At 33.8% G+C, this 26,749-nt stretch overlaps 1 protein-coding gene across 5 annotated transcripts in view; it reads left to right on the top strand.

Moving 5' to 3' along the window:
• RNGTT (RNA guanylyltransferase and 5'-phosphatase) overlaps nucleotides 1-26,749 on the top strand; it is a 264,604-nt gene that overhangs the window by 71,993 nt on the left and 165,862 nt on the right. For all 5 annotated transcript variants that reach the window (XR_012508732.1, XM_010948946.3, XM_074368638.1 and 2 more), the window contains exons 2-7: nucleotides 1,201-1,310; nucleotides 4,816-4,919; nucleotides 5,011-5,099; nucleotides 15,161-15,236; nucleotides 16,378-16,618; nucleotides 26,352-26,461. Coding sequence is in view for 4 of the 5 variants with exons in the window: in XM_074368638.1 (XP_074224739.1) it covers nucleotides 1,201-1,310; nucleotides 4,816-4,919; nucleotides 5,011-5,099; nucleotides 15,161-15,236; nucleotides 16,378-16,618; nucleotides 26,352-26,461 (730 nt within the window). In the remaining variant the exon portion in view is untranslated. The remainder of the gene's footprint in view (nucleotides 1-1,200; nucleotides 1,311-4,815; nucleotides 4,920-5,010; nucleotides 5,100-15,160; nucleotides 15,237-16,377; nucleotides 16,619-26,351; nucleotides 26,462-26,749) is intronic.

Consider the following 26,749-nt stretch of genomic DNA (forward strand, 5'->3'; position numbering starts at 1 on the left):
TGCCCCTACCCTTTTCCCCTTTGGTAACTGTAAGTTTTTTTTTCTATGTCTATGAATCTACTTCTGTTTTGTAAATAAGTTCATTTGTATCATTTTTTAAGATTCCACATATAAGTGATATCATATGATATTTGTCTTTGTCTTTCTGACTTCACCTAGTATGGTAATCTCTAGGTCCATCTATGTTGCTGCAAATGGAATTATTTCATTCTTTCTTATGGCTGAGTAGTATTCTAGTGTATGTGTGTGTGTGTGTCTGTGTGTGTGTGTGTCTGTATCATGTCTTCTTTATCCAGTCATGTTGATGGACATTTAGGTTGTTTCCATGTCTTGGCTATTGTAAATAGTGCTGCTGTGAACATTGGGATTCATGTATCTTTTTGAATTAGAGTTTCCTCTGGATATATGCCGAGGAGTGGATCACATGGTAACTCTTATTTTTAGTTTTTTAAGGAATCTCCATACTGTTTTCCATAGTGGCTGCAATAAATTACATTCCCACCAACAGTGTAGGAGGGTTCCCTTTTCTCTGCACCCTCCCCAGCATTTTTTTGTTTGTGGGCTTTTGAATGATGGCCATTCTGACTGGTGTGAGGTGATACCTCATTGTAGTTTTGATTTGCATTTCTCTGATAATTAACAATATTGAGCATCTTTTCACGTGCCTATTGGCCATTTGTATGTCTTCTTTGGAGAAAGGTCTGTTTAGGTCTTCTGCCCATTTTTTGATTGGGGCTTTTTTAAAAAAATTTTTGAGTTGTATGAGTTGTTCATATATTTTGTAAACTAAGCCCTTTTCAGTTGCCTCGTTTGCAGATAATTTTCTCCCATTCTGTAGGTTATTTCATTTTGTTTATGATTTCCTTTGTTGTGCAAAAGCTTGTAAGTTTGATTAGGTTCCATTTGTTTGTTTTTGCTTAAGGTAGTAACTTTTTAGTGTGGTAGTTTAGAACTTAAGAGTTTTTATGGAAGTTCCATTCACTGGTAATTTTCTTTTGCTGTTATATTTGATTGTTAATTTCTAGAATTTATGTTGTCCTTAAAGGTTCCAACGCAGTACCTTTTTTAAAGTATAGTGTAAATTGAGAGTGTTCCATTTAAAACATTGTAAGAAAGTGATTTTGATAATTGCTAATTACAGAGTTTTAACCTGGAACATTTTCATTAATGAAAATTGTTATCCATCTTAATGTTGTTTAGGAAGATTCTTACCTCTGAAGACAATGTTGGGACCAAGGTATGATAGTCAAGTTGCTGAAGAAAATCGGTTCCATCCCAGTATGCTATCAAATTATCTAAAGAGTCTGAAGGTAAGAATCAAAACATTTTTAAAACTGCTTTAACATATTTTCTCTCTCGTTTGTTCTTCAGGTGACTTTTTAAAGTAAACCTTTTTATTTTGAAATAATTAGTTGACTAAGAGGAAGTTGCAAAAATTGTGCATAGCATTCTGTGAACCTTTCCCCAGCTTTTCCCAATTGTGACAACTTATATACTGTATTACAGCATCAAAAGCAGGAAATTGATGTTGGTATGGTACTGGTGTTTTTTATGTATATATATATATATATTTTTTTTTTTAATTGAAGTATAGTCAGTTTATAGTGTTGTGGGTGTAGTACTGTTGATTAGATTGTAGACCTGATTTAGTTTTTACATTCATTAATTTGTATGTATATGTACATAGTATATAGTTTGACCTAATGTATAGATTCATGGTGATAGTTACAGAACTGTTCCTTCTCCTCAAAAGAACTCCCTCATGCTAGTCCTTTAGAGTCAGACCCTCTTCACACCCCCATCCCTATAGGCTGGAAACTCATAGCTAACCTATTCCCTATCTCTGTAGTTTTGTCATTTTGAGAATGTTATATAAATGGAATGATACAATATGTGACCTTTTGGGATTGGCTGTTATCACTAAGCATAATGCCCTTGAGGTCCATCCAGGTTATTGTATGAATCAACAAAAATTTTGTTCCTTTTTATTGCTGAGTATTCAGTTGTATGGATGTGCCAGAATTTATTTAACCATTCTCTTGCTGAGTGCTTAAATAGCAATTTAATCAATTTGAGTTGTTTCCAGTTATGGGGTATCGCAAATACAGTTGCTATGAATATTCATTACAAGTGTTTATATGAACGTAAGTTTTCATTTTTCTGGACTGAATACCCAAGCAGTCGTACCATACCCAATGGTATGATGATTGCAGGCATGGTTAGTTTTACAGGAAATTGCCAAACTTTTTCTAGATGAAAGTTGTGATTTTAAATGTTATTCTGACATGATACTAATTATATTAGTTTCCTAGGGCTGCTCTAACGAATTACCAAAAACAGGGTGACTTAAAATAGCAGACATTTATTCTCTAACAGTCCTGGAGGCTAGAAGTTCCACATCAAGGTATTGGCAAGGTTGGTTCGTCCTGGAGGCTGGGAGGAGAGTCTTTTCCATTCTTTACTCCAAGCATGGCCAGCAGTGCTTGGTATTCCTTGCTTGCAGCTCCATCAGTGGTCTCTGCTTCATTCTTAACATTCTCCTGTGTGTTAGTATCCAAATTTCCCTCTTATAAGGACACGCTAATCCAGTATGACTTCATCTTGATTATATTTGCAAAGACCCTCTAACCCTGTTTCCAAATAAGGTCACATTCACAGGGAGTTAGGACTTGAACATACGTTTTTAGGGGGCAGAATTCAACCCATAACACCAACCATCGTTACTCTTCTATTTTATACTCTTGGTAGTCTGTTATTGTATGCTGTATTAGTACATTCAAATATTGGTGCCTATTACGTGCAAGGCTCCTATCATGGGATAGTGAAGTTACCACTTGGTTTTTGGTAACCTGTTAACTCATTCCTACTCTTGGTGTAGTTTTGGGTCTTTATTTATTTATATATTTTTATTTTAGCTCACTTGTAAACTTTCAATTTTTAACCTTCACTACTAATTACATGTTGAAAGTTATACTTAACATTTATAGAGCATTAAGTATTTCCCAGGCAGAGTGCTGAGAGCTTGGGCTTGGAAGCCAGTTAGTCTGGGTTTCAGTTCCAGTTTGCCACTTACTGCTTTTGTGGTGAAGTTGCATAATCTCTTCATGTTTCAGTTTTCTCATTTGCAAATAAAATTAATGCATATAAAGCACATAGAATACTGCTTGGCACAGAGTAAGGACTTCATTTAAATCTCAACAACAACTGTATAAGGTAAATTCTATTATTATCCTTATTTCATGGATCGGGAGTCTATTAAGAGAAATAAATTTGTGTGTGTAATAGATGTATGAATGTATGTATATACCTACAGATACCTTCACACGCAAACACATTATTCACACAGACACATCACATGCACATAAACACATTTATACATATATATATGGGCTCAGGGCGGCTTAGTCACACAATACAGTTTCTCAGTTTCCTTAGCCAAAGTATTCATATGTATTTAGAAAATTCATATTTTCTTGCTCATGTCCACTTTTCATTCACTTCTTATTTTGGACCTGGAGACAAACAGCATGGGTTCTAATTCTAACTGAGACACTGTATTATGGCATCTAAAGCTTCGTGTGTGGCAATAAGATCACTGCAGAAGCTATGTCGGAAAAGGGAAGAGAAGTAGGCTCAGGGGTAGAGATTGCAAAAAATGCCATCAAAAGTACATTTCCTGTAAGTGCGAGCTTGCTTGATTGGTAGACCTGTCCCTTATCCATACAGGACCTGAGAAATTGGGAGGAATCAACAGAGCACATTAAGGCAGCTAGTTGTATTTTAGAAGCACATAATTTTGTCTGTTTTGTGATTTATGAAATTTAAATATTTTTGCCATTTTTCCCCCTATGACAATGGAGTTGAATTTTTCTGTAGACTAGTCTCCTTTAGGAAAAGCTGACAACAGTTACTCAATAAAATCAATAACAACAAAAGAGAGAAAAATAATTTAAAAAGTACACATTGTTTTTCTTGCCATTCTTCTTAGAGAGTATATGCTTTAGAATGAGGTGGAAGATATGTGGCTTAACTGTTCTTTTACCTCGCACAGTTCAGGTGTGCATTTCTTAGTGAGACTATCTTGCTAGGCTGAATGTGATTCTAGTTGTTAAAGATTTCTCAAACCTATGGCCCCTGAACACAAACCAACTACTTTAGTTACTGCTCAATGGAATAAATAATGGTTTTGTTTCAATACAAGAGGAAAAACTGGCTGAGAAATGGGAGTGAGTCTTCAATGAGATGCATAAAAATGGCCATGTGTCCTGTTCTTTATTGATTATTTAAGGGATTTACAAGGGAATTTTGACTGTACACACTTTTTACCCTACATCCTCACTTTAGAATTTAACTGCCTAACGTGGTGTAGTGATGTGATGGCTGCTTGGAGTGTTGATTTGGTGTGTGCCTGGAGCTTGGGTTGGCTGTATTTCAGATAGAGGCTATCCCTGTTCTGGCTTCTTGTCTAATAATCACTGGAATGGCAGATGCAGAAAACTATATTAGCGTTTGTGTTTTTAGGTAAACTTTCGTAATGTTGAAGTGGAGTCTTTTGCTCATGTTCTTGTTTCATCATTATTTAGGGGTTAATTTATCTCACTTAGTGCCTGCCAAAGTTCTGTGCTTTGAATAAGACTTGGGTAAGTGATGCTTTCATTGTTAATAGTTCATTGCCAGAGTGAACATACAATCTCCCTCAGTGGAGCTGGATAAACTGGCCTCAAATATTGCCATTCAGTCAACTTGTTTTGGAACAAATTCAGTTACGAGTAAATCTGCCCTTTTTTCTTCCTTTCTTTCTTTCTTTTTCTAAAGGTTAAAATGGGCTTGTTGGTGGACCTGACAAACACTTCAAGGTTCTATGACAGAAATGACATAGAAAAAGAAGGAATCAAATATATAAAACTTCAATGCAAAGGGTAAGTCATGTATTAAGTTTCTTTAATAATGAAACCTTTCATTGAAATTTATAATCTCTTCTTTTAAAAAGGGATGTTTCTGTATTACTAGACATGGTGAGTGCCCTACAGCGGAGAATACTGAGACATTTATTCGTCTGTGTGAGCGGTTTAATGAAAGAAACCCACCTGAACTTATAGGTATGTTTGGCTTTACCACTGTTGAATGTTTTATTTTGTGATTGGGTTTTGATTCTCTTTTTCACAAGTGAGTTGGTGAGTTTTTTTTTTTTTTTTTTCATTTTTATGTAATCACCAAGAGTGTTTATTAGAGTAGTAGACTAACTTTTGTGAACTATAAAATAGATGTATTTTTCTAATTTTTATATTTTTGAGATAAAGCCCTAATAGTCCCTTTTCAGTTGTACTGTACCTTAAACACTATATATTTAATTTTTATAATTTTGGATTTTATACTGTATGTATCATTCTGAACTTTCCTTTTTTCTCTCATATTATATTTCTGAGCATGATCCATGATGATGTATGTAACTTGTTTATTTGCTGTGGTGTAGATTCCATCATATGAGTACACTATTAGTTTATCTTTTCTCCTGTTGATGGATAGTTCTTTCAGCAGATATATGTTGATTCTACTCTTTGCCAGATACAAGTTCTTAACACATCTCAGTGGAGAAAACAGAAAATAGGGATTGGTGGGGGTGGAGGGAGGGAAGGCAGGCAATAAACATAAATGTAATAAATAAGTAAATGTTCTTAAAACAATAAGTACTTAAAGTATTTGTGTTATTTTCAGTTATTTTTTACTATTATAAACAATGTTACTAGGAGTGGTTTTATAGAAATTTTAAGGTTTATGATTTTTAGCTTTGATTCTTTGCTCTTTCTGGTATTTATATTGGTATATGGTTTGAATTGAGGATCTAATTTAAATTTTTCTATATAGTCAGTCATTTGTTTCAGCACAGTTTATTGAATAATTTTTTCTCTATAGTTAGATGCCATAAATTAACTTCTTATATGTACTATTGGAATTTTTTCCCAGTTCATTTGCCTTTTAATCTTTTTGCTAATATTTAAAAACTCTCGTTGTTAGTATATTTTCTTTTGTGATTTCTTTTTAAAATTTTAAGTAGCTAATATTTTCCCCATTTAAAGAATTGACTGAAAAAATTTTAGGAATAGTAAAATTCAGAAGATAAAATAGTTGGATACAGATAAATAAGAAAACATCAATAACTTTTCTGCAAATAAACAGCAACTAGTTAGAATATATAGTTAGAGTGATCTCATTAATGTTAATAATATTGGCTAACATTAAACATTTCCTCTCTGCTAGTCACTCTGTAAATCACTTTATATACACTATCTCATTTTCTTCTCAATTCTGTTAGGTAGATATTGTCACCCTCATTTTATAAGAAACAGGCTTGAGAAGGTTAAGTGACTTGCTCAACATCATTCACACAATTGGAAAGAGTTAGAGTTTAGATCAGATCCTAAGTAATCTGAGTTGACAGTTTACACTCTAAACTATTTCTGTCTTCTGTAAAAGAAGTACAAAACACCAAGGAATAAAGTTATTAAGAAATGTAGAAGTTCTTTATTAAGAAAAATGTACTTGGATATTAAAAGACTGAAGAAATAGAGAGATTGTTTTCAAATTAATTTCAGATTTTTAATGTAATTCTGAGCAAAATCCCAATGAGACTGGAAGAATTACTATGAAGTGAATTTCTATTTGTAAAATCCACTTCCTCCATTAAGTCAGTAAACATTTATTGAGCACAGAAAACAATTGTTTGGCAGATCATCAGGCAAGATTGTGAGCAAGAAAAAATTTGAAAAACAAAAGAATAAGGGGGTTTTCCTTACCAGTTATTAAAGCATATGGTAAAGCAGTGGAGACTATAGTTGTTTCCTGGTGGTAGAGATGGAGGGGGAGGGTGTGATTATTCAACAAATGATGTTGAGACCCTTAGCCAGCTATATAATAAAATATATTTTAGGTTCATATATTTTTGAAAGGACCCATTGTAATACAGGGGAAAATATAGGTCAGTATTTATTTAACTCTGAGGTAAGAAAGGATATTCCAAGTATATCATCAAAGGCAGAACCCATAAATAAGTATTTTTTTAGGAGTGTTCCTGGACCACCTGCATCAGAATTATCTGAGGATCCTTATTAGAAATGCATGTTTTAGGGCCCCATCCTGGACCTGCATAATCAAAAACCCTGGGAATGAAGCCTAGGAACCTAACCTTTTTAAAAACAAGGGTTTGTGCCTTCTGAAACAGCCTATACTCTATGTAGTATGTATCTTTAAATAAATCTACCTTTACTCCAAAAAACCAAAAACCAAAAAGAAAAAAAAAAACAAAAAAAAAACCCAAAAACCACAAGGGTCTGAGGTGATTTTTATGTACACTTAAGTTTGAGAACACTGTCAAGAATTAATGCCTATCAATGATAATAGTAACAGCTGCTATTAATGAATGCTTATTATTTCCCGGCAGACTTGGTGGGAAACTTTAAATGAACAAATGAAGGAATGAAAGAATGCAGTCTTTTCACAACCACTCTGTGTAGTATGTGGTGGTATCCCTATTTTACAGATAAGAAAACTGAGCCTCAGAGAAATTAAGTAGGTTGCCCAAGGTCACACATCTAATAAGTATTTAAGCCAGGTTTGTAATCTAGTTTCTGACTTCAAAGTCCAGATCTTTAATTGCTTGCTACACAGGTTTCTAGATAAAAGAGAGAGAAAAAAAAAGATTCTGTATTACAAAATACAACAGAAGCAGAGCAAAAAGATATTTGACAAATTGGGAGCAATATTTGAAGCATATATATGACAGATTCAAAGTTAATATTCTTATAGACAAAAAGATTTTATAATCCAACAGGCAAAAGAGGCATTCCTCCATAGAAAAATACAGAAAACAATGGAAATGTAGTTTATGAAAGATGAAATATAAATAACCAAGAAACATGAAAAAATTTTCATTTTTACTTCTTAACAAGAGATACAAATTCAAATATGTTGTTACCTTCCCCCATCAAATTGGCAAAGATTAGAAAAAATACAGTGTTAAGGATTGGATAAAATGGTTATACACACACATTGTTAGAGTATTAATTGGTACAGCCTCTCTGGAAGGACAATTTGGTGATACTTCTCAAGATCCTTTAAAGTGTTCATACACTTTGTCTCATCAAGACTACATCTAAGAATTTATTTAAAGGAAGTAGTCAGAAATGGACATAAACATTTATGTGAAAGGAATTTAATCACAGCTTTGTAATTAAAAAATGAAACAGCTTACATATCTGATAGAAGCAGATCTTTATATTGTACAGTATGAACAATTATTTAACAAAAGAATAGTATTATGGGAATATATGACATGATACTGTGATATGTATATATATTTACACATTCACATGAATATATGTAACAAATACCTATATATTTAGGATACAACTAGAAGATATACAGCCTAAAATAGCATTGAAGCTTTTATTTGAATAATTAAAAACAACTTTTTTCATTTGAGAGAAGCCATTGTAGGGGTAAATGCTAAATATACTTGAAGAATTCAAGAAGAATACCAAGACATCTTAACATCTGGAATTGGATGTCATGATTTCAGAAGGATTAACACTCCTAGGTTTAGGAAAACACACTGACCCTTGTTATAAATTGTCCATTTGTATTCTTGGTAGAACTGATGGGAAAATTTTCTAAATTGAGTGTTTTATGAGTTACAAAAATTATAGAACTCTGCTACAATGTATTGTATATATTATTTTACATCAGTAGTAGCGATTCATGTGGATTGAAGTGGAAACATTTGCTTTGGGCCCGCCCAGTTTGGGAGCACAGATTGCAGTGGCAGTTATTTATTGCAGTGATACTCTGAAGACAGTAACAGAAGCTGGTCTTAGAGCTGGTTGCTGGTGACGCTTTTCCAAACAAAAGGAATAAAGAATCAAGTTTGTGTTCTTAGGATCTGAAAATATTGGCCTGCTTTTACAGTATTTTAATTGTGTTTTAGGATCACAGATGGAATTTTCATCAGCCTTGCACACGTTCTTGACACACATTTGTGACATAGCAAAGTTAGACTTGGATTTACTTTCAAAGCTACTCTTTTAAAAAAAATTGTTTTTAAATTAGCTGATGTAATTGTTAATTCATTCAGTTAGCCTGGTTGTGGGATAATACTGTAGACTTAGTGGAAATGTTACGTTCTTGCAACACTTCATACAGAAGCGTCAAACGTTTTCTGACACTTAGAAAGAGCTATAGCTTCATAATCCTTCATCTGAAACCTGTGGGGTCAGATGTTTCCAGTCCTTCCCATATGTTACCTTCCCCTAGGGGCAGTACACCCTAATTTTTCTTTGTTGTAGAAATTTTCAAACATACCATAAGTAGGGAGAATAGTAAAATGATACCTCACGTATCCATAACTCAGCTTCAGTAATTGTCATTTTACTGATTTTTTTTCCATTTTTCCTCTTTTTCCCTTAAATTTGTTATTGAGTATTTTAAAGCAAACCACAGATGTCATGTCATTTCACTAAAAATATTTCAGTATGCATCTCTAACTGATAAAGATTTTTGGTTTTTATATAACCACCATGCAGTTATGTCAAACAGAATAATGAGAAATTCCTGAAGGTCATCTAAAGCCTAGTACATTTTCGGGTTTTCTCAGTTATCTACAAAATGCCTTTTTAAAGTTAGATTTTCAAACCAGGATTCAACAGTGTCCACATATTGCATTTTGTTGGTATGTCTTCTAAATCTCTCTGATTCTCTTTTTTTTAATGCCCATCCACTTCTTGGAGAAAGTAGGTCATTTGTCCTATAAAATATTCCACATTCTGGATTTATCTGATTGCTTCCTCATGATATTAGTTAACATTTTCCTTTGTCTTCTGTTTGTCCTGTAAACTGGTAGTTAAATCTAGAGGCATAATTATATGTTTTAGGCAAGAATACTTCATAGGTGGCATTGTATAGTTCCTTTCACACCACATCAGGAGGCACAGAATGTCTGGTTGTCCCACTCTTAGTGGTACGAAGATGCGTAAGTAGGCTCAGGTGGTGGCATCTTGTTTCCTCTGTTGTAAACTTTTCCATCTGTCTTTTGTCAAATGACTTTATTATCCATTGATGATTGTTGCCTTAATCCAGTATTTCATTTGGAGTTGCAAAATGATGATTTTTCTGATTCTCTCATTTCTTCATGGATTAGCTGGAATTCTTCTTTAGTAAAGAACTATTCCTTCTCAATAATTTGTGGTTATTCTGAAATGCAGTTTGTACTGGAAAGGCAAGTTAAATGTTTGATTCTTTTGTTTTTCCATTTCCAGAATGATGAATTGGTATTTTACCAATCTTCAGTGGTGACTGATTAATTTCATTTTTTTGGAGTATCTGTATGAACCGATGAGTTTTTATATGGTTGATGTATGTAAATCAGTTGCAGTCAGTATTTATTCTTGTGCCCAAATTGCTCTGTCCTAGGTCATTGGGAGCTCATTCAAGTTGGTTTCTGTATCCTTTCAATATCACCCCATCAGTCTTTGATGGTTTCCTTGTTTTCTGGTACAACATGTTTTTCTTTTTTTTTTCAGTTTTATTAGGTGGAATTATTACAGTTTGACTGCACATATACAATACATTGCATGTAAATACAGATACACAATATACTGCACATTTTTAAAATTTACGTATATGTACTGTTCATTGTTTCTAAGAACTTTTAGAGCTTTAGCTTTTTAAACTTACAGAGTTATCAAAGGAATAAAGCCAACTGCAAAATAAAAATTAATTCAAAAAGCTACATCCTGCTATCAACAGTAACATTATTTATAATTGCCAAGATATGGAAGCATCCTAAGTGCACATCAATAGATGAATGGATGAAGAAGTTGCAGCATATATCTAATGGAATACAACTCACACATAAGAAAGAAGGATATTTTGCCATTTGCAGCCCTTCACTTTTTTTTTTTTTCACTTAAAAAACCAGAATTTTATAACTGGCATAAACATTTCCATTGCATCAAAAACTACAAAATGCCTAGAAATAAACTTAACCAAGGAGGTTACCTGTCTTCTGAAAACTGTAAAATATTAGTGAAAGAAATTGAAGTTGATACAAAGAAATTGAAAGATGTCTTATGCTCTTGGATTGGAAGAATCAACATTATCAAAATGGCCACACCACCCAAAGCAATCTACGTATCCAGTGCAACCCCTGTCAGAATATTTACATTTTTCACAGAACTAGAACAAACAATTCCAAAATTTATATGGAACCATAAAAGACCCCGAACCACCAAAGCAATCTTTTGTAGGTTTATTATTTTTTTTCTCTTTCTCCTTTTGGTTCTCTTTTCTTATGGTTTGATGACTAGAGAAGTTCCTTTAACATTTGTTGTAAAGCTAATTTGGTGGTGCTGAATTCTTTAGCTTTTGTTTATCTGTGAAGCTTTTGATTTCTTCATCAAATCTGAATAAGAGCCTTGCTGGATAGAGTATTCTTGGTTATAAGTTACTGCGTGCCTCAGTATGTTCCTCTTTGGGTTGATCCTGTGTGGAACTCTCTGCGCTTCCTGGACTTGGGTGATTGTTTCCTTTCCCAGGTTAGGGAAGTTTATTGTTACTATCTCTCCAAAATTTTTCTCAGGTCCTTTCTCTCTCTTCTCTTTCTGGGTTCCCTATAATGATTGTGTATGCTTCCCAAGAGAATGAAGTCTCCGTTTCCCTCAGTCCTGTGGGGCTCCTGGAGCTAAGCCCCGCTGGCCTTCAAAACCGGATGTCCTGGGGTCTCTTTCTTCTCCCAATGCCAGAACCCGGGCTGGGGAGCCTGACATGGGGCTTAGAACCCTCACTCCTGTGCGAGGGCCTCTGCGACTTAATTATCCTTCAGCTTGTGGGTTGCCCACCCGGGGTGGGGGATGGATATAGAGCCTGATTATATCATGAGCACGCCCCTTCTATTGTCTCGCTGTGGTTCCCTCTTTATGTTTCCGGTTGAAGATCTTTTTTGTTGGTTCTGGTCTTTTTTTCGATGGTAATTTAGCAGTCAGTTGTGGTTTCATTGTCGCGAGGAGAGGCAAGCTCGTGGTCCCGGTACAACATGTTTTCCAAACTTGGAATCAGTTATTTCTCTAAGGACCCTGGTTCGTTATAGTGGAAAATAGTATTTAGAGATAATCTGGGTGTAGAGAGCATTCCATAATTAAACACATTAACATTTCTGCAGTTAAATATATGAATATTCATTCACACTCAGTGAGAAAAATAGAGTATAAATAACATCACATCAGTTCAGGTCAGGTTTTGTCCCCAAATGATCTACCAAAAATCTTAATTTTTAAGAGCTTTTTTGAAATTATGATTACAAATAAGAGATTATAGATCTATATAGTACGTTTATTTGCATGTACAGATATGACTGTTTTGAGGATAAGAATTTTGTGGACTGGAGAAATGGACAAATCTGTTTTGTGTTAAAAGAGAAGTGGCTGATTTCTTGGTAAAATGGTAGACTGTAATAGGTACATAACTAATGCTTCTAACTACTTTAGGTTTTTATAGTTATAAATACCTGAGACAGATTTGTGAGTATGTATTTTCGTGAGTAATACATGTTTATTTTGGTAAAAAACATTTCTTTGATTAAATGAAAATATTTAAGATAACTTGACACATAGTAAGTTCTAAATAATTGTTTGTTTCCTTTTTCTGTTCTTACTTTTTTTTTCTCATTTAGACCAGGGGGTGTTTCGACCTCAGCACTGCTGACGTTGTGAATTGGATAATTCTTTATTTTGGGGGACTCTCCTGTGCATTGTAGGATGTTTAATAGCATTCCTGGCCTCTACCCGTTAGATGTTAGTGGCACCCCACCAGTAGTGACAGTTATAAATGTCTCCTGACATTGCCAGATGTCCTCTGGGGATGGGGCAGGCAAAATCCCCCCAGTCAAGAACCATTTATTTAGTTTGGTCAGATACATTTTTTGATTCTAAAAATTAATTTATCTGAGTAGTGAGATAGAAAGGAAATTGGGTATATTGAGATCAGGCTTTATTTAAAAAGATATGTTGCCACCAGCCCTATATGAAGTCACCTTTCTTAATTTATACTTATATTCTGGCATGTATATTTCTATAGTTATAGCTCATCTTTCTCTTCTTTTGTTGGGGAGATTGTTTCCTGTCTTGATTTGATTTTAAAAGAGCTATAGTTTTCCCTTAATATGTAGATTGATGTTAATATTTTTTGAAATGTGTAAGTTTATTTCATTATATTACCCTACCTAGAAAATGAAGACAAATTTAAATGAGAAGAGACTTGAGATAGTTAAGAGTAAGCTAATCTTTAGTTATAAACTGTGCTTTACTTGCCACTAGATGGACTCATTCTCACAATGAACTGAGGAAAACTGAAAACAAAAAGCTTTTTTGTTTTTTAAACATTGAAGTCGTATCAGACTTGGCTTATGGTATATTTATTTATGGCATTTTTTAGCATCAAATCCATAATCTTCCAAATTTTTTTGTAGAATTTATTTTAATGCAGGTTTCTGTAATCTATTTTACTTAACCCTTATCTCACTTAAAAAATCTGGTCATCTCTGTCCTTTATGATTGGATTACTGCATTCTGTTGATTGTTATTTTGTGGTTGGTTTTATTCCTTTGATAATTATGTAAGGCTAAAAAGCTAAAGCTCTAAACTGTTCTTAGAAACAATGAACAGTACATATAAGTAAATTTTAAAATGGTTTTATAAGAAAAAAGAATCCAGTCATCTAGTAATGTTTTGAAGTGTAAGATAACAATAAGGTAAAACTTTATGTATTTACATAACAATGAGTATTAAAAGAACATTGGTACTTTTTTAAATTATGTATCATTATATGACTTAATCACTTAACTGGCATTCTTACAGTTCCTATTCATTAAATATTTAGTAAATTTTGCTAGAGTAAAAATTGGATGCAAAAATAGTAGTGGTGTAGGTGAGAAACATATCTAAAGTTAGAATATTTGTCTCTTAAATTGGTCTGAAATAAAGTAGGCAGGAAATTTCATGTTGGTTAAGATACATGTTAGAAGGGGAGGGTATAGATCAGTGTAGAGTGCATCCTTAGCATGCATGAGGTCCTGGGTTCAATCCCTAGCACCTCCATTAAAAAATTATAGTAAGAATAAATAAAATTTATAAAAAATACATGTTGAGTAAAAAAGTCTGTTTACAGCTGACATCTTTGAATACTTTTGAGGCACCTTTTCTTATGAAGCAATGGAGATGCTGAATTTATAGTTTTCGTGATTATAGCAATTTATTTCTAAGGTTATCTTTTTATGTTCAAGGCTTGTCTCTTCATTTTTTATCTCTTCTCTTCAGAAACTTTGTCCAGTTATAGCCTTGTTCTTTATTACTTTCGACCTCGTAATTTAACCAGGTCCTCTCAGCCTATAAGTGTATCTAAGCCTTTCATATTAAACTATACCTCCCCCAAACTGCCCCCCTAAAACCCCACATGTTTCTTTCTGTTTTATATTTCTCTTTCCCCTTCCTAGCTTTCTAAAAGAGTGAGACTTGAATTCATTTATTCTCATTCACTGCATTGCAATCTGGAGTTCCCCCCTCTGCACTCTTAAACAAATAGTGACTTTCAGTCTGTTGGTCTCTAGATAACTTTAAAGTAGTTTTATTTTTATTGTGCTGTGTATCCATCAGTTATTTTCTGTATCTGGTCAATTGTCCTGAATGTGTGTGTGTGTGTGTGTCCTTTAGAGTTGTGTGTTTGATGAAATACCACCTTATTTAAAGTGCTTGGAATCTTTTAGTTTTAAGATAAAACTTTAGACCTTATATATAACTGTCAATCAGTTAATTGCATATAAATCAATATATAATATTTAATATATTTATTATATTTATAAATGTATGACAGTATATTTATTAATATATAATATTATACGTATAAATATATTTATTATATTTAAACTTCTAGCTAGTGCTATAAGTTATGCTTGTAACTTAAACTGACAAGTTTAATAGTTATGAGAGGGCCAAGTTTTAAAAATGTAGTTATTTTATAAAATGGTTGAAGTATTTTGAGTGCACATTGGAATTTTAAAGTGAAATGTGGCCTCTGAAGTGATTTATTAATTTTAAATCAAAACTGCTTTATTTTCTAGGTGTTCATTGTACCCATGGTTTCAATCGTACTGGTTTCCTCATATGTGCCTTTTTGGTGGAGAAAATGGATTGGAGGTATTTGTTTCTTGTATTTAGTGTTTGATACTTAGTAACTGATAAACTTCTTTACTGATTTTTTTCAGTTTTAGCATTTTATATTGCCACGTTTTTGGTGAAGTCATGATTAACATGATTTGCAGTGGTTTCCATTTTAGATTTGGTTAATCTTTAGAATACCATTCGTTACCATTCATTTTGTACTAAGTAGCACTTTTGAGTGCTTGTGGATCGCATATAGGATGTGTTTTCTTTTCCAGATTTTTTTTTTTCACATCTTACAGAATTACCAGAGACAAATTCTCCCTATAGTTTGTGTATGTTTTCACCCTGGAGGTTACTCTTGTATTTCTTTTCATTTTTAGTATTTCCTTTTTTAATAGCTGTTGAGTACTAGCAAAAACTTAAATGCTATGTGGAAAAGGTATTTTTGGGGACAGAGTTACTCTTTTTAAACCAATCAGCATGTCTTTATGAGCACCTGTTTGTGAAATGCCTTTTTAGATTCTCAGAGATTAGAACCTTAGTTACCCGAAATACCTGAGAGAATGGGGTATCACTAACTGAATTTCCTCATTTACTTTGAGGATCATCGTTATTTTTGTTTACAGAGCCTTTCATGCAGTAGGTCCTTCTCTGAATATAATCAGCTTCTAGCTCTGCCTTTCTGGCCTACAGATGCTCTGCACAATAACCCCAGACTCCTGTCAGACTCAGTCTGTGCTTAGCCTTTCTCAAATGACTTGCTCTTATTGCCTGGGTCTGTTGAAAGTTACTGAAGAACAAGCATGCTTTTCTTTCCTTTTTTTTTTTCAAATTGCTATTCACGTTCTTTGACTGATATTTTTGCTTAGCATCAGACCTCAACCTTCAAGGCTTTACTTAAATTCTTCACAGACTCTCCCCACGTCTTGTCTGTACACTCATTACAGTTTACCTCTAGAGTTTAGGAAATACCAGTGTACATTATAATAACACTTTCAGAATGAATTTATCTCTTAATAAATTGAGTGGCTTGAGAGTAGGGGGACCGTGATTTGTCCATTTTATAAAACCTCTATTGTGCTTTGTATGGTGCCTTAAATATAATAAGTGAATTTTGATAAATCTACATAAATGGAGAGTAGTGAGGAAATTGCATGGTGTTTATTTTCCATAGTATTGAAGCAGCAGTTGCTACTTTTGCTCAAGCCAGACCACCAGGAATTTATAAGGGTGATTATTTGAAAGAACTTTTTCGTCGCTATGGTGATATAGAGGAAGCACCACCCCCACCTCTATTGCCAGATTGGTGTTTTGAGGATGATGAAGATGAAGATGAGGATGAAGATGGAAAAAAGGAATCAGAACCTGGGTCAAGTGCCTCCTTTGGCAAAAGGAGAAAAGAACGGTTAAAACTGGTAATGTTTAAAAATATTATTATATAGTCTTTTCCTTTTTCTTCTACAGGTCTCTTGAGATTTATGCAGATGGAATGTTGACTATGTTTGTTTAGCTAGATTTGTAAGGTTATTTCATTCTTGATAGCCATGGATCTTTTCCTTTTCTACAAGAAAAGTTTCACTTACGTAAATTCATCCTGGGTTTTTTTTTCCCCTTTAAGTAAACCAAAGAACTCTTAAATGGTAGAGTGAGAATTTATTGTTTTCTTTGCAAAATATTGTGAAATTCCAATTAAATACTGAGTGAAAGTTTTTACTAATGCTTTGCAAAATTGTCTCGTAGTTTAACTTTGCATATAAATTCTGTTCCTTTCCATGGGTGGTATTTTCATAATTTTCTGTAAAGTTGAGCTCAGAAGATTCTGATTTTTTCTATAGCCAATTCTTCTTACACTTCTAGAAATAAAGGGCCTAACAAAAAACATTAGGTGTTACCTCCTTTTCTTGGGAGACTAGGAGAGATTTTGAGAAGAAAAATGCTGGTTATACTTGTACATTCGCAAATATACGGTGTAGACCAAAGGGGAGAGTTAGGGAAAGTGTAGGGAGGTTTAAGTGTTAATAAAGTTAATAATTAAGGTGTGTGGGATATCATGATTGAGGAGTAAACACCACAACTCATTTATTAATAGGCATTGATTCAGAAGCAAGGAAGAAAATGCCTTGTTTTATATAAATCATAAAATACAGTTATTTTGGGCTTAAAAAAAGTCTCTAGTTTGAAAAGCATTGTTTTAATATGTGTTTACACATTTCAGACTTCAAGACTGTACGACCACTGAGAAGGGTAAACTGCTTTGAAACATGAAAATAATTTCAAAAATAACTTATTTTTTTAGTCTAACTCATTATTTTCCGGATTTAAATGTCTGAAATTTTGGAATTACCTACCTAGAAAAATAAGAATCAGATCCTAAAGAAAGTCTAATAGCATGATGTAACATATAGATGATTACTTTATATCATTTTTGAGAGAGAATTCAGCTATATTTTTTAAGAATAACATTAATCATGAGCACATGTTTAATATGTTTTTGAATTATGATCTCATATTTCTTTGTGTATAGGAGTTTAAAAGAAAGAGTTACTATTTTACAAAATGGGGTCAGGTTTGCAGGGTTTGTTTTTCTTTGCCAGCAGACATTTATTTTAAAATTTATTTAAAAAAGACATTTATTTTAAAATATCAGGTGCCAATAAATCCCTCTAGTTGCAAATGAGCTCCAGTAGCATTAAGAGAGAAATAGCCAAGATGGCCATGTTTCTTTAGGGGAGTAAATGACATATAAAATAAAATCCCAAACCTTGTTTCCCCTGTTGTATTTTGTCAGTTACAAAGAGGAGTGTTTAAAAATTCCCCACTATGATTGTGGATTTGCCTGTTTCTCTTTATAGTTCTATCAGATTTTGCTTTATATATTTTGAGGTGTTACTTGGTTTATACAAATATGTGTAAATGATGATTTTATCTTTACAGTGTCTTTTAATTTTTAGCATTGTAAAATATCTGATATTAGTAGGATGTTACAGGTGTTCTTTTGGATGGTGTTTGTATGGAATATCTTTTTTCTGTCCTTTTACTTTCAGTCTTTATTAATCTTTTATTTAAGGTATATCTCTTATGAGCATCATGTTTTTGGCTTTATTTACCTAGTCAACAGCTTTTGCCTTATTGGAGTATTTAGTCTGTACATTTATTTTACTGATGTAATTATATTTACACTCACTGTCTTTTTTGTTTGTTTATCCCACTTGTGGTATGATTGTTTTTATCTTCCTTTCTTGCCTTCTTTATGCTTAATTGTTAACTGTTCTCTCACCCCATCCTATTGCTTGTTATACTTTCCTTTCCTGTTTTTTTAGTGGCTACCCAACATTTCAGTATGCATTTTTGACTGTTAAAGTCCGGTAAATGTTAGTTCTTTTGCCGTATTTTAGACAAAGTTTAGAAACTTTGAATCCATTAACCTTTTCTTGCCCTTTTGGTGTTGCTTATTTGAATTCTCTCTATATTTTAAATCCCATGAAACATCATCATCATCATTACTTAATACAGTTACAGTTTATTAGATACACCCATGTATTTATCCTTTCTGCTGTTCATTTTTTTTTTTTGTAGTTCTACTTGCATAGTTTTCCTTTTAACTGAAGAGCTCTCCTCCGTGTTTTGTTTAATGTGGGTCTGCTGTGACACATTTTCTCAGTATTTGTGTGAAAATGTCTTTGTTTTTCCTGTCATTTTTAAGAATATTTGTTCTTCAAAACCCAGATTCTAGAATTCTGGGTTGGCGTGTTGAAGATATTATTCTATAACTCATTTCTGTTGAGAAGTTGCTTCTTTGAAGGTTATTGTTTTTGATTTTCAGCAGTTTTACTGTGATATTTCTACCTGTGCTTTTCTTCATATTTATCCTGCTTTCTATTAATAGTGATTCTTGAATCTGTGGTTGGATTTTTTTTTTCCCCAGTCATAGACATTTCTTAGCCATTTTCTCTTCAAGTATTGTTTTAGATCCATTACTTCTCCTTTCTCCTTCTGAGACTTAACCTAAGAGACCTTTTAAACTTTATTATTAAAAAAAAATCTCCTGTGTCCTTTTCTGTATTTTTTTATTCTTTTATTTTTCAGTCTGGATATTTTCTTCTGAACCTATCTTCCAGTGTGTTCATTCTGTCTTTAGGTTTGTCTAAGCTGCTATTAAATTGATCCATTGAGCATTTAATTTCAGTTATTTCACCTTCCTTCTGGAATTTCAGTTTGAGTTTTAAAATAGCATTCAGTTCTCTGCTGGAATTCTACATCTTGTCATTTAGGTTTTTGAATTTATTAAGCCTATTCTAAAGCCTATGTCAGATAACTCTAAAACTAATACGTAGATATCCTCTGGGTCTTTTTTTAGTTTTTCTTGTGCCCTTTTGATTTCCAGTCAATTGTAGATTTTCTCCCTCCCCATATATGGGTATTTCTGCTCACTAGACACTATGTATGAAAAATTGTGGAAATAATGTGAAGCTCTGCATCCTGTTGTCTTCCTTCAGAGAAGATTTTCTTTTGTTCCTACATAGGATTAGCGATAGAACGTCTTAACTCAGTTAAGAATTGAACTGTTTAGAAGCTAGGCTTTGGTTTTGGGGGGCTGCTCTGTTTTTGGTTCATCCTAGTTCATTATGCCCCTTTAGGAATTCTCACTGAAAGCCTGAACAATTAATTAAGCAAGACCCTTCCTCCTTGGTGGCCTAGAATTACAGTTTTTGTTTTCCCATTTCTATGAAAATTGCTGAAAGCTCTATTCAGTTTCTTAGCCTCTCAGCTATCATTTTTGAAACAGTGCCTGTAGAGGAAAATCCTAGAGGAGGAAAGCTACACCAGAAGTCCAGCTAAGCTCTCTGGGCTTCCCTTCTCTCTCAGTTCTTGGCCCTTCAAGTCCTTACTGCCTTTTTAATTCTCCAGTGTCTTCAAACAGGTACTGTTAACATTTTGTCTAGCATTTTCTCATGGCTGTAGAATCAGTCTTGTTAAGCTGGTCTGCCATTGCCAAAAGCAGAAAGCTTCTCTTCTCTGTTTTTGGAGAAAGCAGTTAGGTTTGATTTCTGACAATGAGGAAATGTTGATTTTCAACAATATTTGTGCTTATACTTCCAAAGGCAGAGTTATGAAAAAAGAAAATTCTAAAGCCTTACGCATTTTTCCTCTTTTTAAATCATAATTAGTAAATACTAAAATTGTTATCTTTTTTAATTTATAAAATAATATACTTAACATTAAATAAAGTGTGAAAACTAATAACGCTTTAACTTTCATCCTACCGTTGGCATTTTGTCATCTTAAAACAACTTTTCCCCATTTACTTACCTGTTTATCTCTTTACTTGAAAAGTGTACACAAGTAACATAAAGATCAATTTTCTTTGTAAAATAAAAATGTGAACACCTGGAAGTATATAGGGTAAGAAGTGCAGTTATCCCTTCATTCCAACTCCATCTGCTCTTTACTTTTTGGTGATCCTTCTAGATACTAATTTTGCTATGCATTTGCATACATATATTCAGTTTTGATCTTGTTCCCCCCACCCCTTTTTAACATAAATGTATTTTTCTTTGGCTTTTTTTTTCCCACTTGGTTATCTTTTTTTTTAGTACATATAGAACTACCTCATTCTTTTTAGCTAGCACCAGAGGGAACAGTTTATAAAAAGCAAACAGAACATTTCTTTAGAAGATAAGAGAGGCTGTCATCAATCTATAAAATAATGGCAAGCTATTATGAAGAAGAACCAGTTAGAGACCCTGGAAATGATGATTAAAAAAAAAAAGTCAGTAGATGGGTTGGATAGCAGACTGAGGTTAGCTGTGGAAGAGATTTCAAGCCAGAAGATCTAGCTAATAAATTCTTTCTGGATGTAGCATAAAAGGACAAAGAAATAGAAATAGTTTAGAGTTCTGTAGTGATTTCTGTGAATGACTTAATAAATATGAAAACTCACAGAGTGGACAAATACAAGAAGGATTGGAAGTGTTCACCTGAGGATTATTTTCTGTGGTGCAGTTGTGCCAGGTCAGACTAGTGATTTTGAGAAGCTAACAGGAGGTGACAAAAGGACACAGTTGTGTTAGGGGTCCTTTGTACCACTTCTGCTTCTGGAGATTTGCTAGAAGGACTCAGCGTATAGTTGTACTCACAGCCTAGATTTAATGCCGCAATGTGCTAAGGATATCCAGCTGGATCATAAGGGAGAAAGACAAGTGGAGTTTAGAGGAGTCCATGTGCAGGCTTCCTTATGCACTCTCCTAACATGAGGGGTTGTACAGAGCTCACTCTTCCCACAGTGGTGGAAATGCAGTGGCATATGTGTGATGTTTCTGTCTGTGGAAGCTCAGTAGAGTCTCAGTGCCCAAGGTTTTAATTCATGGTTGGTCATGCAAGCAGCTTGTGCCTAGCATGTACCAAAATTCCAGAATCCCTGAAGGAAAGCATTTGTTCAGATAGTTTCGGCATGGTCAACCAGCCTTATTAGTTGACTGAGAACACTGAGAGTTGTGTTCTCAGATGCCACCCAGGGGCCAACCTTGCAAGCAGTCCTTTTATGTTAACTCTTTTCTGCACACTGATACAGACTATTTGAATAATTTGGTTATGATCAAAAAGGGTGACTTAAGAGTGATAACTTGCTGCTGACATAGTCAGAGATCCTTTTTGGTATGGAATAAACTCAGGCATATTAATACTTGTAGATAAGGAGCTAGTGGAGTCAATGAAGTTGAAAATGAAGGTTGGGGAATAAATGATAGAGCAGTTTCTGAGGAGATGAGAGGAAATGGAGTTTAAGAGCAGATAGAGAAACAGGTCTTCAGCAAGAGGAGGGAAGTCTCATCCTTAGCACTGAGATTGTGATTTTTCCTCAGTAAATTTCAGCTGTCTCTGTATGGAGGTGGGGAATATTAATGGCCAGTTGACAAAAGACTGAGTATACTTAGTATGGGTGTGATGGAAGGAGAGGAGAGTGAGAAGTACTAAGGGTATCGGGTGAAAAATAATGGAAGTAATCAGCCATAGGATCTAGATTGAATAGGAAATAAGGTCGGTGGGGGAGCTGTTTGACTGAAAAGGGAGTGACGGGCTGTTAGTCTTGGTGAAATTGCAAAGTGAGCATAGTGAGAGTAAAAGAGTTAAGCCATTTAATGAAAGAGGTGAGAGTGGCAGGTTGGTTTTAGAATGTTGAGGGTACTCAATCAATGTGGGTTGAATTGAGGAATCAAAAGGTGGAGCAGTCTGGAATGAGGGTGGTGTGACCATGGAGCAATGCGCTCAAGTTAAGCAAAGATGCAGGTCATCAAAAATGAAATTACCTAACTGTGAAGCTTAGGTTGTTTGATGGCTCAAATTATCTCAATGGATGTTCATGTTAGCAATATAATGATAGAAGTTAGCATGGTGAGTGAGAAATACTGTTTTTGATGAATGTGGAGAAATGACTGGAGGTCAATGTATGAAGGATAGAGTGTTTTATTAGTTTAGATTATCTAGTTGCAAGTAACAGAAACTAACTCAAACTAGCTTAAATAATAAGAGGGATTTATTATGAGTAAATGAGTGCAACTCAAGCACAGGAATATAGCTGATTCCTTGTTTACCTGGGAGATTTTACTATCTTACATCTTCTAAGTTTACATGTTATAATTTTAGCCACATGCAGAGACTTTCACTCTCTGAGTGCAGATTCAAAGTTACCAGAAGAGAGAACCTGATGGGTTCAGATAGAGTTAGGGGTTCACTCATGCTCCCATTAACTTTGGCTGGCCTGGGATGTTATCTTCTAATATCATATCACATAGCTGTTAGGGTCCTGTCTTTGTGGATGGAAAAGGCAGCTCTTAAAGAAATAAATCCAGCCACAGTGGATATCTGCTCTACCACAGCTGAGTGATAAAGCTGAATGGATTTGGTCTAAATGGAAGAGGAGCTCTTGAAAGAGGCCAGGAAACCAGTGAGGATATAAGGGAATTGTTTACATTACCCCCATGGGACTTGGGCAGTGGGAGAATGAGTAGCTTTCACCTAAAAAGTGAGTGGCCTTCTTGGTGGAGAGCTAGCTTTTAGTTAAGACATAGGGTATAGGTGTTCATGAAAAAAGTTGAGGTTATAGGGAAGGTTATTTATGAAAAAGAGATTCTAGGGTTTACATTGGAACTCTTTGGGAGGGTGGTTAGTGAAAAGATGAATCAAGAAGGGGCTCCAAAGCAATGAGGACAAGACCATCAGAGAGGAAGGGTGACTGGAGGGTTGACTTGAGTGATATCAGCAGTATGGTTGAGAGGATAACAAGTGTAGCTGTAGTTAATTGGCAGATTCATGGTTGGAAAGCTTTCATTTTCCTTTTGTTTCAGTTGAGGTTGATGGTAGTTAGTAGTTAATGGAGGCAATCTAAGAGTGATTAATTCTTTGTAGCTCACAGCTCTTAACGCAATGAACTTATTTTGGTATGAGAATTTATTTTTGTTAGAGTTTCTCTTTCCTGACCCTTGTATTGATATGATTATGATTTGAAGTAATGTACTTCTTGTAGTCAATTCTGATGGTTCTTTCGGGGTTTGTAACAGTGGTACATGTCCTATACTTGGCCCTCATAGTCCTAAGACACCTTTATTCATCTTTTGAGCACATGCTGCTATCGAATTGAAAGAGTATGACTTACAGGTATTGCTACTTGCTTCTTTGAATGGATTAATCTAGGATCATCTCTTTGAATAAGTCTATTAATGAATTTTCTTCATTACTAACATGTCTTTATTATACATTACATACATACTTACTTACTCTCTTTATATGTGCACACCCCTCTCTCTCACGTATAGATTGGTCCCCATCTTCTGTAGTAATTTCCTCATTTCCCTCTGATCAATCATTCATTCCTTTTGTCCTGTTTGGGATATCCATACAAATTTCCATTTTAAGGCTGTTTATGAAATACACGTCTTTCATCTTAAGTATACATTATCTTCTTTTTACTTTTGATTTTTTTTTAAATTCCCACAAATGGTAATTTGTTAAAAAGTGAAAGTAAATGTCAATGACTTTAAAGCTCAATTACTGTATGTTTGAAAATCGTTTGAGACTTAAGACATTGCTGTTTATATTTGGGATTAGTGATCATTCTAGGAATTATTACATCATTTTAGATAATGCAAAATTATATTTTCATCAGAAGAAACTTATAATGACATTAAACAGCAAATTACATTATCCCAGAGTTAAAGTTACTGAATGTTATTTGTGCATGGAGTACATCATGCTTGCTGTTTTTATTGGACTTACTCCTATCTTTCTTTTTACTCAATAATTATTGCAGAAAAAAATAGGGAAAACTAAAAATGAAAAAGAAATTGGTGCAATGTAGGAACAACTCAGGAAGAAGAAAAATAAATGGATGATGGACATTTGCTAGATGATTGGAGTTATGTTTTTATAAGCAGACTCAGTAGTTGTTAAGTCTGTACTGAGACTCAATATTCATTTGTTCTGTTAAATTAAAAAATATTTAGCTTGTTCAACTGTGTAGACCTATTAAAGTTTTTCTGTAGTAATATTGTAGGAAAGCACTGGATTGAATGTTGATCATATTCCTCTGCTTTTGTCCTTTTTGCTATTTGTTTAAAAAAGGAGGCAATGTTTGTGTTTTTAGGATTAAGTTATACTAATTTGAACTTTGCTTTTCAGAAATTATCATTGATTGTTTTGACTTTGCTTAGGGAATACATACTCATAAGTGAAGTTAGATACCTTCCTCATGTAAAACTTAAAAAAATTCTATGCTATTAATATCTTCAGAATAAAGATGCTGAATATTGAACTTTTAGAATGCTTTCTCTTTTTAATTAGTATATACAAGATGTAATTTTATCAGGATGTTGAAGTTATCTGAGTATCTCAATAGCTAAATATGTTAAAAAAATCTTAACCATCTAGTTATTGATTAAGCTTTCCTTTAAAAATACTTTCCCTCTTTAGTTACTATATTTAATGAAAGAAATGGTTCTACAATAGAAATTTCATTGGCTAGTAAAGAGAGGTGATAGTGTAATAGGAGAGGAATGATACTCTTTGATCCTTTGGCCCATGGAACCTCTATTTAAGGAAAACAAAGTAGATGGCATTTTTGATAACTATAAAATATGATTCAGAATTAGGGGCAAAAGGTAGGACCAGTGTCTGCTGCATCAGCTCAAGACTCTTCTAGATTTGACAGGGATGTATGTGGGCTAAATCTTATATTCTTTTTTTTCCTTTCCCAAGTAGTTCAGTTGTCAGATCTTTGCCAGAAGGTTGATCATTGCAGCTTACAGACCATATTTTTTATTCCCTAATTAATAGCTAGAGTTGTTTTATAGATTTTTCTTAAGACTGATGCCAGCCCTCTTATGAGTCTGAAAGTAATTTTAGTGTGAATCTAGACTATTTTTTTTCAGTCTTTAAAATTTCCAGGGGTGTTCTTTATTTATTTGATATATAAATTCTGTCTGCTTCACTTCTCTGTGATATTTTAAAAATATGTGCTTGCTATGAAATATAATAAGATAATTTACGTAGTTCTGAGTTAAAGAATTTAGATTAAAAATTTTGTGATGAGTAATATTTAATTTTATGTTGATACATTTGATGACTGTAGCTTAGCCACTTTGTCTACTGTTACGTTCTTATTTTAGTTTACAAAGATACATATTGTAGGTGTTATCCCCTTAAAATCCAAACTTCATAAGCCATACAACTTTCCTCCCCCTCCCCAAAGTATAATCATTGGTGAATGGTATAGTATAGACCTGAGTTCAAATTCTGTTTTTACCACTTTTCAGAATTGGTATAAGGGTTAGAGGAACTGTAAAATGCCAGATACTTTTCCTGGCTCTGAGTAAGTGGTAGGTAAGTTATAATTGATGTTATAGTTACTGAGTAATACTTATGGATGGTTTGACAACATGATATAGACACTGGGCTGTATATATACATTGAAAATCATATGCTGGATAAAGGAAATGAGTGTACCATCCCAGGGGAATTTATAGAACCTCCTGTAGCAGACCATTTGTTGTATATATTTGCTTAGATTTGTGGAAATAGATGAATCTGTCTCTCAGTTTGGTCTTTGTGAAACTCTAATTAAACTCTAATATACTTTTCTTTTCCTTTAATTTTCAGGGTGCTATTTTCTTGGAAGGTGTAACTGTTAAAGGTGTAACTCAAGTAACAACTCAACCAAAGTTAGGAGAAGTACAGCAGAAGTGTCATCAGTTCTGTGGCTGGGAAGGGTAATAAACATTTTAAAGTTTTAAATAAAATTTGTTATTACTCTGCAATACTTAACATTAATGCAAACAGTGACATACCTTCTTTGTTTCTTGAAGTTTGTGTGTTTACATCGAGTTCTTAAAAAGATATCAAGCAAGAATTTATTAGGTTTTTCTCAAAATAAACAGTGTAATAACTAGACAGTTGAGCCAAAATTAGATGACTCACACGTCTTCCTAAAGGAATAGAAAATTACTGTTGTCACTGTCTAGTATTTACTTTGTGGGTTTGATTCTACTGTTGCTGAT

The sequence above is a fragment of the Camelus bactrianus genome, chromosome 8 (genome assembly GCF_048773025.1).
Source record: "Camelus bactrianus isolate YW-2024 breed Bactrian camel chromosome 8, ASM4877302v1, whole genome shotgun sequence".
NCBI lineage: Eukaryota > Metazoa > Chordata > Mammalia > Artiodactyla > Camelidae > Camelus > Camelus bactrianus.